General features: G+C 43.5%; 1 protein-coding gene across 4 annotated transcripts in view; it reads left to right on the top strand.

The window, feature by feature from the left end:
• The first annotated feature begins 2,115 nt into the window (after positions 1 to 2,115).
• Positions 2,116 to 13,033, top strand: part of SPAST (spastin) — a 91,288-nt gene continuing 80,370 nt past the window's right edge. For all 4 annotated transcript variants that reach the window (XM_027850575.1, XM_027850572.1, XM_027850573.1 and 1 more), the window contains exon 1: positions 2,116 to 2,533. In XM_027850575.1, coding sequence (XP_027706376.1) covers positions 2,116 to 2,533 — 418 coding nt within the window. The remainder of the gene's footprint in view (positions 2,534 to 13,033) is intronic.

The following is a 13,033-nucleotide window of genomic DNA, read 5'->3' as shown; positions in this document are numbered from 1 at the left end:
GCCACATGTGGCCCTCTAGGTCTTCAAGTGCTGCCCTTCGACTGAATCCAAACTATACAGAACAAATCCCCTTAATAAAAGGATTTAGTCTGTAAAACTTGGACTCAGCCAAAGGACCGCACCGAGGACATAGAAGGCCACATGTAGCCTTGAGGCCGCAGGTTCCCCATCCCTGGACTAGATCATGCCAAAAGACTCTTCCCATGATAATATTCCAGGGTCATTTTGTTAGTCAGTAAATATTTATTAAATGCCTACTATGTTCCAGACAACTTTGCTAAATGGTGGGGGAATACAAAGAAATGAAAAAACAGTCTCTACTCTCAAAGAACCCACAGTCTAATCGGGGGCACAACATGCTAACAATTATGCACAAATCAGAGATATTATGAAGATTAAAATGAGAAGCCTTGGCAACTGATTGAACGTGAGGGGTGAGAAAGAGAGGAGTAGAAGATGACATCCAGGTTGGAAGCCTGAGTAATTGGGAAGACAGTGGTATCCTCAACAGTCATAGGGAGGTTAGGAAGAAGGCAAGATTTAGGGGGAAAGCTGATAAGGGTCTGAGGCAGAATTGAGACTCATGTCTTTCTGATTCCAATTCCAGTACTCTATCCTTTACCTGGCTCAATCTCTCTTACCCCCTCTTATCCAATCTGCTGCCAAGTCCCGTAGGTTTTACACTGGTAACATCTCTCAGATACCCCACTTCTCTCCAGTGACTTGTGCAGGTTATCACCTTATGCCTAGACAGTAGCCTGCCTTGGGCTCCCTGCCTCAAGTCTCTCTCCACTCTACACAATCCTCCACTCAGCTGTGAAAGCAATTGTCCCAAAGCATTGGTCTGACCACCTCTACCAGCTACTCAAGAAGTGCCCAGCACCTCTAGGATCATATATAAATCCTGACACCTGCAGTACTTTGAACATTGCTGTCTGTCCCCCCATCAGGAACTCTCACAATCCTCTTGGGTCTCCTATTTTGCCTGGCTTTTTTTCCTTCAAAGACCAAAATCTCACCTTCTGAAAGAAGTCTTTCCCAGCCCTCTTTTATCTTAATACCTTCCCTCAGACTACCCCCAAATTCTCCTGTATTTGTCTAGTTTGTACGTAGTTTCTGCATGTTGTCTTTCCCATTACACTGCAAGCTCCTTGAAAGGAAGAACTATTTTTTTTTTTTTTTGGTGAGGCAATTGGGGTTAAGTGACTTGCCCAGGGTCACACAGCTAGTTAAGTGTCAAGTGTTTGGTCTGAGGCCGGATTTGAAGTCAGGTCGTCCTGATTTCAGGATCGGTGCTCTATCCACTGGGCCACCTAGCTGCCCAGGATTAATTTTTTTTTCTCCCTTCTTTGTATCGCTACTGCTTAGCCCAGTGCCGGGCACATAGTAGGTACTTCATAAATGCTAGTTAGTTGACTGACCCTGAACAAATCACTCTTTGAACCTACTTCCTTATTGGCAAAACGGGGATAATAATAAGGATGTGGTGAGGCTCAAATTAGATAATGGAAAGCACTTTACAAATCTAAAAGCGCTCACAAATCCAGTTACCATTTAGTCAACAAATCAACAAACAACGATAATTTGGAGTTCAGGCTGGCCCCAAAGAGCTGCAAGGCAGCCTGGGAGTTTCAGGTTTATAGAAGGCGGAGCCTGGGAGGGGTGGGCGGGGCTGAAAGAAAGGCCGCACAAGAGCACCGCCGGAGCTTCTGTCAACAAAGACCGAGGCGCGCCCGTGAGCGACGGAGGCTGAGAACGTGTGGAGCGTGCGCGTGTCCGCCTCGCAGCTGCAGCCTATGAACGGAAAGCTAGGGGACAGGACGTGCGCGTGACCGCCCTACTACATGAGCCTGTGGCCGGGAGGGCGGGGCGGGACAGGGACAGAGCCCCGACACCTAGAGCAGCTGGGGAGGGGCCCGGAGAAGGGGAGGTGACGCCCCTGACCCAGGGAAGGGGCGGGGCGGGGCGTGGAGGTAGCGCGAGCTCGGGGGAGTCGCTCTCCCTCCAGCCGGCCTCGCTGCCCTGCCCTCCTCTTCCTCCTGCCGCCAGCACCAGCTCCGCCGCCGCTCGGTCGCCGTCAGTGGGTTATGGCGGCGGCGGCCCCGGGGGCCGTGAATGAATTCTCCGGGCGGCAGAGGGAAGAAGAAAGGCTCCGGCAGCGCCGCGCCCGCTGGGCCCCCGCCCCCCTGCGCGGGCCCCGCCCCTCCCGCGGCCGCCGGCCAGTCCCCGCATAAGCGGAACCTCTGCTACTTCTCGTACCCGCTGCTGGCCACCTTCGCGCTGCTCCGCTTCGTCGCCTTCCACCTGGGGCTCCTCTTCGTGTGGCTCTGCCAGCGCTTCTCCCGCGCCCTCATGGCCGCCAAGAGGAGCACCCGGGCGGCGGCCACGGCGGCCACCGGGCCGGGGGCGGCGGCCTCGGCCCCGGCCCCGCCACCCGTGCCGGCGGGCGGGGAGGCCGAGCGGGTCCGCGCCTTCCACAAGCAGGCCTTCGAGTACATCTCCTTCGCCCTGCGCATAGACGAGGACGAGAAAGGTAACGGAGGTGGGTGGGAGGGCCATCTGGGGCTCTCTGCAGCAGCCCCTCGTTGGGGAGGGTCCCCAAGGCGCTGGAACTGGCCGCCCGTCGCGGCGCCTCTGCGGCTGCTCGCTGCAGGACTCGGCCCATCTTAAGCAGCCCGCGGCCCCCGGGGAGCCCGAGAGCGCCCCTGTCACCAGCCGCGCCCCCCCCCCCCAGTGCGTGACAAGCGGCTGCATGACAGCTTTGGCCGGCCCGGCGATGACCGCGCCGACTGCCCTGCGGTGACTGCCCCGCGGTGACCGCCCGGCGGCAGCGTCAGGCCGGGCCGCGCGTAGTGGCCTCCAGCCCGGGCCGAGTCTGCTGCCCAAAAAGCCGCTCGTTCACCACGATGGGTGATTGCGGCTGGTTTTAAATAAAAGCAGATATTGTAATAGGGAGGAAGAAAATTGAGCGGGGGTCTTATGAAGGAAATAGTGTTTTTATTACTGTATTTGCGTTAGCTTAACAAAAACTAAGTTTCCCGGCCTTTTTTTTTTTTAAACGGTAAAATGACATGTAATTTCAACTTTTGACACTTGTATACGGGAAAATTAAGTCGATTTTCATAGCATTACTTTTACTGCCGATTTTATTAACTTCATTTTACCTAACTCTCCCCAAAGAAACTTGAGAAATATTTGAATGGCCTGCATATACTGTTATGTAAATTGTGGGAAGAGCCTAAACCTATTGATATCATATTGTTTGACTTCTCAGTGGAGGAGAAGGGCTAGTAGGAGGGGGAGAATTGGGCACTCAAATTTTTTTAAAATGTTAAATAATTATTTAGGAAAAAAACCTGGGGGCAGCTAGGTAGCGCAGTGGATAGAGTTCGGCCTTGGAGTCGGGAGGACCTGAGTTCGAATCTGCTCTCAGACACTTGACACTTACTAGCTACTAGACACTCACACTTACTCACAGGTCACTTAACCCCAATCGCCTCACCAAAAAAAAAAAAAAAAGAAAAAGAAAAAAGAAGAAGAAAAAAGAAAAAAAATCTAAATCAAAACATAACAGGGACTGCCTTAATGTAAAGTGTAAGTTTTAATTAGAAACAATAGAAATATTTTTGGAATTACAGAACCTCTCATAATGGTCTTCATTGTGTTTTGTTTGCTCATTTCACTCCCAATTTTACTTGCATTCTAGATTAATAAGCAAAGAGTTAGATTACAGTTTTCTCAGTGACTTTCTGTCAGTGTATTACTGACAGTGTATTCTGTCAGTGTTTTCCTCTTTTCCAACACATAGGGGGGAAAAGGTGCAATAATTGTGAAGACCAAAACCACTGTGGCTTGGAATCAGTTTATCAAAAAGCATTTTTTTAAGCACCTGCCTTGTTCTAGGTACTGTGCAAAGTGCTGGAGACACAAAAAGAGTCTTTGCCTTCAAAGAACTTACCTTAAATTGGGGGAGACAATATGTGAATATGAAAGTGTTTAAGTTAACTTTTGGGGAATAAGCAGCTAACAGCTGGGGAGAGCAGGGAAATTTTGATGGGGATAGCTGTTGAACTGAGCTTTGAATGAAAGGAGGGAACTCCGAGGTGAGGGTAAGGTATGCATGGGGGATAACAGCATGTGAAAAGGCAGGGAGAGAGATAGAAGATGAGATATCTTATGTGAGGAACTACAGTGGTGGCTAGTTTTTTGGCATTCCTGCTGGACTTGAAGGGGAGTAATGCAAGTCCCTTGGAACCTGCCAGTAAAAAGCTTTAAATGCCAAAGAAAGAACTTTGTATTTAATCATAGAGGTAGTTGGGAATAGGTAATCTCCAGGCAGAGGGAGCACAAGAGTGACACGGTCAGATCTCGGAGAAGAGGCTTCCACCACCAAAGAGTTGGATATCCAGTTTTTCTACCCTTCTGTTAAATCCTGGGATAGCAAGGGAGGAATCTTAAAAAGAAAAAGACCACAGTAGTCTGTCACTTTTTTCATAGTCCTGTGAAGTAGATAGTTCCAAGTATTATGCCCCTTTTACACATAAAGAAACTGAAGTGAAGTGCGGGGAGGTGAAGTGACCTGCCCCAGGGGAGGAGTCAGGACTTGAACCCTGATCTGTCTTGGTTCAGGACTCTTTCCATTATATCACACTGACAAACACTGCTCTATTGTAATGAGGCATCTGTCACTTACAAAGAGTTGCTCTAAGCCACAAGGTGTCTAAAAATAAATGTTTCTTCTCTGAGACTGAGGACTTGGAGATAAGAGTTTGTGAACTACTGTAATTTGGGAGGGAAAGGGAAGAAGACAAGAAGGGAATGCCACATAATGTCATTCAACACTGAAATTGATTATGGACCAGGTGAAAAAAGAATCTAGTTATACTAATAATAACCCACCTTTGCACAGGATTTCATGGATGGTGAAGTGTTTTCTCATAACAGCTCTTTGAAGTGTGATTAGTCCAAGTGGTACAATCTTAAATTTCATAGATGAGGAAATAGTGTTAAATGAAGAGATTTATCCACAGTTGTACAGTTGGTTTAGTGTTGGACCTAGTATTTAATCTTGGCCTTTTGATTCCCAAACCCATTCCTCTTCTCACAATATCATGATGTCCAAATAAAAATAATGAAGTCAAAAGATAGCTTATACTTTATTGTGGATTAGTGCTTATACTTTATTGTGGATTAGTGATCTCATTGGTCTGAATACTCCCCCCAGTGGTACAAAATGAAACTTTTTTGTGCCTTCTCTCATCCCTGTATGATTCTTTTGTGTATCCTGCCCAGCATGCTAACGGTCTTTTCTAGGGCTTTTGGTATCTTAAAATTAATTTTAATTCATGAAGTGTCATAATACTTTTTCTGAGTTCTATCAGGATTCTTTCAAAAAATGAGTGAATGAAAATGAATATCTTTTATCACTGTCTTACTATGTAGCTGACCCATTTTTTTAGTCTTTTATTTCTTTCTTTTTTTTTAATTGATAGTACATGATAGTGTAATTATATCCAACCTTGTTTTCTCTTTACACTTAGGGGCAACTTGTGGCATAGTGGATAGAGAACTGGTTTTGAAATCAGAAAGACTTGAGTTCAAGTTCAGCCTCACACACTTCCAAGCTGTGTGACCTTGGGCATATCACTTAACCTCTGTTTGCCTCAGTTTCTTCAACTGTAAAATGGGGCAATAATAGGACATATCTTGTAGGATTATTGTGAGGATAAAATGAGATAACATTTGTAAAAAAGTGCTTAGCATTGCTCCTGGCATATTGTGGACTTTGTATAAATGCTTAATCAACCACGCCTTTTGCCATCATTCTTTGGATTACCTACTGTATTCTAATGAAATTGTCATATTCTACAGATTGGCTGTGGGGTGTAGTAAAAAGAGTACTGTATTTGGAGTCAGGAAGACACTTTTTTTTCCTGGGTAGATTAGGTATTTCTTTATTGGTAGTGGTTCTCTTTTTCCATCTGGGGTTTCAGGGTTTTCTTCAGTCAAGCACAATGTTTTATCTGCAGGCAGAGGTACCTGGGTAACCTCATTGTCAGGGAATTTCTTTTCCTTTTGGAGTTTATGCAGGATCTCTTCCATAAGAGTGGTAAACTTTTTTGATGAGTATATATCCCTCTTAAATTCTTTGCTAAATACAGATAATCAGAAGATTGATGAACACAGGTTAATTCTGTGGTTGTATAGTTTAAGGAATCTTGTACTATCATGTGTGAAAAATATCTTTTTTGGAGGTGAATCTTTAAACCTGTTTTATTCCATTAAGCCTATTTTATAATCAACTAATTATAAACAGACTCATGTTTTATATACTTCCCATTCATTTGTGTGACTGAGAAGATGCAGTCTGCTATAATTAATTTTCCACTAATACCTCCTTGTTTTCTTCTCATATTTTTGTCAGTGATGTCCTTGATATGTTTGAGGACCATTTTCATAAAGGTTTTATAAAGAAGAAAAAGTAGGCAGATGGATTAGTTGCTACTGATATTTTTTGGCCACTTTTTTTTTTTGGATGATCTTTATTCTTCTTCAAATATTACCTTATTTGAGAGCTTGAAAATCTATCAACAAGCATTTATTAAACATTTATTTTGTGTCAGGTACTGTGCTAAGTGCTGGGGATAGATATACAGGCAATCCTGCTCTAATGCAACATAGGAGTTCCCAAAAAGCACCTCAGTATGTAAAAATAAACCTCACAGAGTTTATGGGCAAAATAGAGGCACAGTGCTCAAAAATTTCGTTGGTGATACATTAAAAAAAAAAGATAGGAACCTCATTTTAAAAAATAATAGCACATTTTTATACATGTCAAATGGTTAAGAAATCCATAAATACTACAGTAAAGTCTGTGCCCATGATTTGAGGGTACTGCGCTAGGCTACACAAGCAAATTTGGCAAGTCACCACTGCAGTTATGGGCTTGGGCCCAAGGCCATGGTGGAATGGTGTGTGCCAGACCTTCTCCAATCACAGCTCCTACTGCACTAGAAGATATATACAGTAATTGTTGCCCTTTACCTTGACGAAGACCTAACGTTTGCTTGTGGAAGTAGGCATTGCGGCTTTTGAATTATTGTGAATTGGTGCTGTTTTCTGCATTTTTGCTGTTTCTAGTGGAAGAAATCATGCAGAAGCAAACTTGAAATTCTTGCTATGTTCAAAATATTCCCTAAAATACCAATCACATTGGAACACATTTCTCATTTTGATAACACAGGTTGTAGCAGAATTGACTATATAAGCAAAAAGACAGTCCCTGCCCTACATTCTAAAATGAGCTGAAAGTAGAGGTGAGGAATAGTACTCACATAGGGGCAAGGTGAAAAAGTAGTCAGAGAGTCAGAAACAGAGCTAAGAAAGGAATGAAGGATGGCTGGCCTCAACCTTTCCCAAAAATGGAGCTTCTAAGAGCAACTTCTAGAAGCATTCCCATGACTTTCTGTCTTGTGTTTTCTGTCTTCTTTTGGGTTCAGTGTGTTCACTGAGGGAAGGTGGCAAGGGACCAGGCTAGGTGTTTTCCATCTGTCCCAAAGGACTTCACTCGCCCCAAAGCAGTGACTTCCATCAGTGCCAACACAAGGCAACTTCCTCTTCCTGCTGCCATCCTGGATCTCCTAAATGGGATGTGGAGAATGTCTAGTGCAAAGAGTAGCAACCTACCCTTTGACTTCAGGCCTTCCAATTACTTCTGTGCCTGTCCTTTCTGGGAAAAGGAAAAGGAAAGTTGATTGAGAACCAGACTTCTTTCTCCTGATTTGCAGGTTCTACCTACATCTCCTGCTGTACTCTTTTCCTGCCTAATCTTCACTCTTTGGAGGGAAGAGGACCAGTGATGCAGAGCTTCTCATCTGACCTTTCTTTATCATTCTCCTCTTGTCTGCAGCCTGATTGCCAGCCTCCTTTAGGAAGAGTGTTGCTCTCTGCTCAATGATGAACATTCTCACACCTGGTCATACACTCCACATCCCATTGGTTCTGAACCCCTGTAAATCATCATCCAAACCTGACTCTATAATCCCTCATCACCTTGTTCCTTATTTCCATCTCCCCTCAACTCTCTCACCCCAGTTTCATCCTAATCCCACCCAACCCTTCCACTGTGCCCTCTGAAATGATTGCTCTATAGGTAACAAATTTCTTTTTGTCCTAAATCTTTTCCTCTCTCACACCTTCTGTCTGCTAGATATTATTGAAACCTCGCTCTCCTCAGATGACACAGCCCCTGGGCCACCCTTTCTAGGATTTGCTTCACTTTCTCTCATTCCCCTCAGCTCACGGTTGAGGCAGGGGAGTTGGAATATTCCTTGCTCCTTATTACCACTTTCAGATTATCTTCCTACCTTCATCATTCAGTAACCTCTCTTGCTTTGAGATTCATGCTATTTCTATCTACCACCCAATTAAAATCCTGATAGCTGTTAACTTCCTCAGGTTACTTGCCTTCCTTTCTCAAAGAGTTTGGCATATGGCTCACAATTTTTCTTTCTACTCCAAATCCTGCCCTCATACTAGGAGACTTTAGCATGCATATTGACTCTCCTTCAAACTCTCTAACCCTGCAGTTCCTCAACCTACTCACTTCCCATGAGCTGCTTCTCCACTTCATATCAACCACACACAAAGATCCTTGATCTTGCCATCATTCACAGTTGTACCATTTCCATGTTCACTAATTTCAAAATCCCCTTATCCAACCATAATCTGTTGGCTTCTCACTCCTTCCTTTGCTTTTCCTTGCAGAGCTCTATTCTTCATCCATACCATGATGACCTCCAATCCTTTGATCCCTCAATTCTCTCCTGAGCCTTCTCCCCTGCAGTAGCCACTTTCTCCTCTTCCCAGTCTTAACTCACTGGTGAACCAATTCAGCTCCACACTGTCAAGCCTCAGTCTTGGATCACTCCCACCCTACCATTCACTGCCTTCACTCCTATACATTTACTGCTGAACAAAGGGGAAGAAAATCATTCAACTGTTCTGACCAGGTCCACTACAAATTTATGTAACATAGCCTCAACTGGGCCCTCGTTTCTGCTAAGCAATTCTACCATACTCCCTTAACAACTCACTATTCTACTCTTCACAGTGGCTCTTTCAAACCTTTTCATCTAGCTCCTATGGCTTCCCCACCCTCTCAGCTGTGATCTGAGCCTTATATTTCACGGAAAAAATTGAGACCATTTACCGTGACCTCCCCCTTTTCCTGGCTTCCTCATCTTCTATCACTCAGATGTCTTCCTCGACTATTTCCTCTCTTACCTCTCTCACATGATGAAGTGGCCTTACTCCTTAACAAGGCTTACCCCATCTACCTGTTCAAATGATTCCATTCTGTCTTATTTTCTCAAGTAGATTGTTTTCTCAGTCATCTCCACTCAGTCACTTATCAGTCTCTCCCTGTTCACTGGCATATTTCCTGCTGTCTATAAACATGCCAACATCTCCATCTTGAAAAAACCCTCATTTGATTCTTCTATCCCTTACAATCTGGTTTCTGACCTTATTCTTCCAAAACTGCTCTCTCCAAAGTTTACTATTATCTCCAAGTTGCCAAATCCAATGGCCTTTCTCTGTCCTCATTCTCCTTTACCCTTCCACAAGCTTTGACATTGTTGTTTATTCTGTCCTCCTTGATACTCTCTTCTCTCTAGATTTTTAGGATACTACTCTCCTGGTTCTCCTCCTATCTATCTGATTGATCTGTCTCCTTTGCTGGATCCTCTTCCTGGTCACACTCTCTGGCTGTAGGTGTCCACCAGGATCCTGGGCCCTTTTCTCTTCTTCCTCTATACTACTTTAATTGGTGGTCTCATCAGCTCCCATGAGTTTAATTACCATCTCTATGTTGATGATTCTCAATTCTATCTTATCCTGCCCCTGCCTCTCTGCTGACCTCCTGTCTCATATCTCCAGCTGCTTTTCAGATATGTCAAAATGGATATACAGTGGACATCTTAATCAAATATGGCCAAAACAACTCATTATCTTTCCCTCTAAATCCTACTGTATTCCTACCTTCCCTGTTATTGTAAAGCACAACACCATCCTCCCAGTTTCCCAGGCTTGAGTGAGTCATCCTTGAGTCCTCACTATCTCTTCTCCCTGCCCCACCTCCACCTCCATTTAGTCTGTTGCCAAAGCCCATTGATTTCACCTCTGCAGCATTCCTTCTCTCCTCTAACGCTGCCACTACTCTAGCACACCTGTGTTTTTGTAATAGCCTACTGGTGGGTTGGCCTGCCTCAAGTCTCTCCCTACTCCAATCCATTCTCCATTCCTAAAGTGTGGGTCAGACCATGTCATTCCCCTATTCAATAAACTCCACTGGCTCTCTATTACCTCCAGGATCAAATGCAAAATTCTTTGTTTGGTATTCAAAGCTCTTCATAACTTAGCCCCCATCTACCTTTCCAGTCTTCTTACATCTGACTCCCTGACATGCACTGGCCTCCTGATTGTTTCAGGAACAAGAAGCTCCATCTCTCAGCTATAGGCATTTTCTCTGGCCATTCCCCCATGCCTGGAACACTCTCCCCCCTCTGTTCCAACCATTGACCTCCCTGGCTTCCTCTAAGTCCCAACTAAAATCCCACCTTCTACAGGAAGCCTTTTCTAATACCCTCTTAATTCCAATGCCTTCCCTCAGTTATTTCCTGTTTGTCCTGTATATAGCTTCCTTTGTATATATATGTTGTCTTCCACTTTAGATTGTAAACTCCTTGAGGGCAAAGACAATTTTTTTTTCCTCTTTTTGTAATTCTTGTGCTTAGCATTATGCTGGATTTATCGGTGCTTAATGAGGGGTGGGGTTAGGGAAAGGGTTGGGAAGGAGGAAGTGGAGAAGCAACCAGGAAATATGTGGAGAACAGGGAAAATTCATCTACCAGAGCTCAGGTTGATTATAGAGTCCCAGGTTCTTTGGAGTAGTGGAGGGTGGGATTGGTGATTATAGTGGAGGCAGCTTGGTAGATGGCCAGGAAAGGTTGTTGAGGCTTGTTTTGTCAAGATAAAGTGAAAGTTCACCTATCAGAGCCTAGGATGATTCTATGGATGTATTCAGATGTTCCTTTGGGGAGGAGGTGGGGATGATAGGAGGCTCCATAACGTGGAGATGGCCTTTAAAATAATGTTACCTCCTCTAGGATATAATATTTCTGCCTAAAAATGTTCATTGAACCCATGGAAGCTGATTTGATCATCAGGAAAGAATGTATATAAAGAACAGGACCCCCATCCTTGGGGGAGATCTAGTCAGGGATTAGGAGTTAGGAGAATTGTTGATGGAGAAAAAAAGGATTTGTAGGAATGGTCTTAACATACATAAGAACCAGGAAGAAGGGTAGTGGTAGTGAGTCTCAGAAGCTTCAGAGGAATAAAGTAGGGGCAGCTAGGTGGCACAGTGGATGAATACTGGACTTGGAGTCAGGAAGACCTAAGTTCAAATTTGGTCTTGCACACTTACTTGCCATGTGACCCTGGTCAAGTTATTTAACCTCTGTTTGCCTCCGTTTCTGTTTCTATAAAAATGTGAATAATAGTAGCACTACCTCCCAGGGTGGTTGTTAAGGATCAAATGAGATAATAGTTGAAAAATATTTGCAAAGTGCTTTGTAAATTTCAAAGCACTATATAAATGGTAGCTATTTTAGCTGTAAGTAGTATGAGGACTGAGAAAAGATAATCAGATTTAGCAATTAAGATATTGTTAACCTTGGAAAGAGAGGTTTGTTTTTTTCCCACTTAATAGTATTTTATTTTTTTCCAATTACATGTAAAGATAGTTTTAAACATTCATTTTTGTAAACTTTTGAGTTCCAAATTTTGCTCCTTTTCGCCCTTTCCTTTTCACCTCCCCAAGACAGCCAGCAATCTGATATAGATTCTACATGTACAATCATGTTAAACATATTTCCACATTAGTCATGTTGTGAGAGAAGACTCAGAACAAAAGGGAAAAGCCACAACAAAGAAAAAACAGTGAAAATAGTATGCTTCTATCTGCATTCAGACTCCATAGTTCTTTCTCTGGATAGCATTTTCCATCACAAGTCAGAAAGAGAAGTTTCAGTGGAGAGATGTGATTGGACAACTGAATGTAAGAGGTTGAGAAATGAGTAGGATCTGAGAAAGGGTTGACAAATCTAGTTTACTTTTTTTAGAAGTTTGTGAAAAGGAGGGCATATATAGGATGATACTGTAGGTACCAAGGTGTGTGGCAGGGTCAGAAGAAGATTCTTTAAGGGATGGGGAACCTGGGCAGCTCTATAGTAGATAAGGATCCAGTAGATGAAGAGATATTGAAGATGAAAGAGACTGGATAGGGATGATCCAAGGGGCCAACTCCTGGAGGGAATGTAATCAAGAGTATTTATGTAAGATTTTACCTTGGGAAGGAGAGCCACCTTTTCATCTGGGGCTAGAGCAAAGGAGGAGAAAGGAGTTTTGAAGTATAATATAGGGGAATAGTGGGAGTTGTGTTTTAGTGAGATGAAGGAGGAAAGGGTGATGTGGAACAGAGGTGTCAAACTGGCTGCAAGCCAAGTGGGTGAAACCAGATTAAAATGTAATTTGGAAATGTTTAAGAAAATAAATAAAAATACAGCTCAACTTATATTTAATGTTAATTTGTGGTTTTCTGAGTCAATATGGAGATTATAGATATCTCTTTCTATTTGAGTTTGATACCACTGTTGTAAACCAGTGATGTCAAACTCAAATAGAAATGAGGCCACTAAACTATAAGGGTTTAGGATAAGATAAAAATAATAACAAGATAAGAATCCCTGCAAGCTGCATGTTGCCTTAGAAAACTAGACATGTTTATGTATTTCTTTTTTTTATTAATACATCACATTAAAATCAGATAGGGACTGCATTTTAACCTAATTTGGGCCGCATTTGGGAGAGTGCTGTGAAATGCATCAGGTGTTTGACACTTTGGTAGAAGACTTAAGAGAAGAAGTTTGTAGTACTTACTCTTTAGAGTCTGATAATCAGAGAAGTATAA

This window comes from Vombatus ursinus, unplaced genomic scaffold (assembly GCF_900497805.2).
Source record: "Vombatus ursinus unplaced genomic scaffold, bare-nosed wombat genome assembly UNPS02009062.1, whole genome shotgun sequence".
Lineage (NCBI taxonomy): Eukaryota > Metazoa > Chordata > Mammalia > Diprotodontia > Vombatidae > Vombatus > Vombatus ursinus.
Note: the sequence above shows the minus strand (reverse complement) of the source record. Positions and strands in the feature narration are given on the sequence as shown.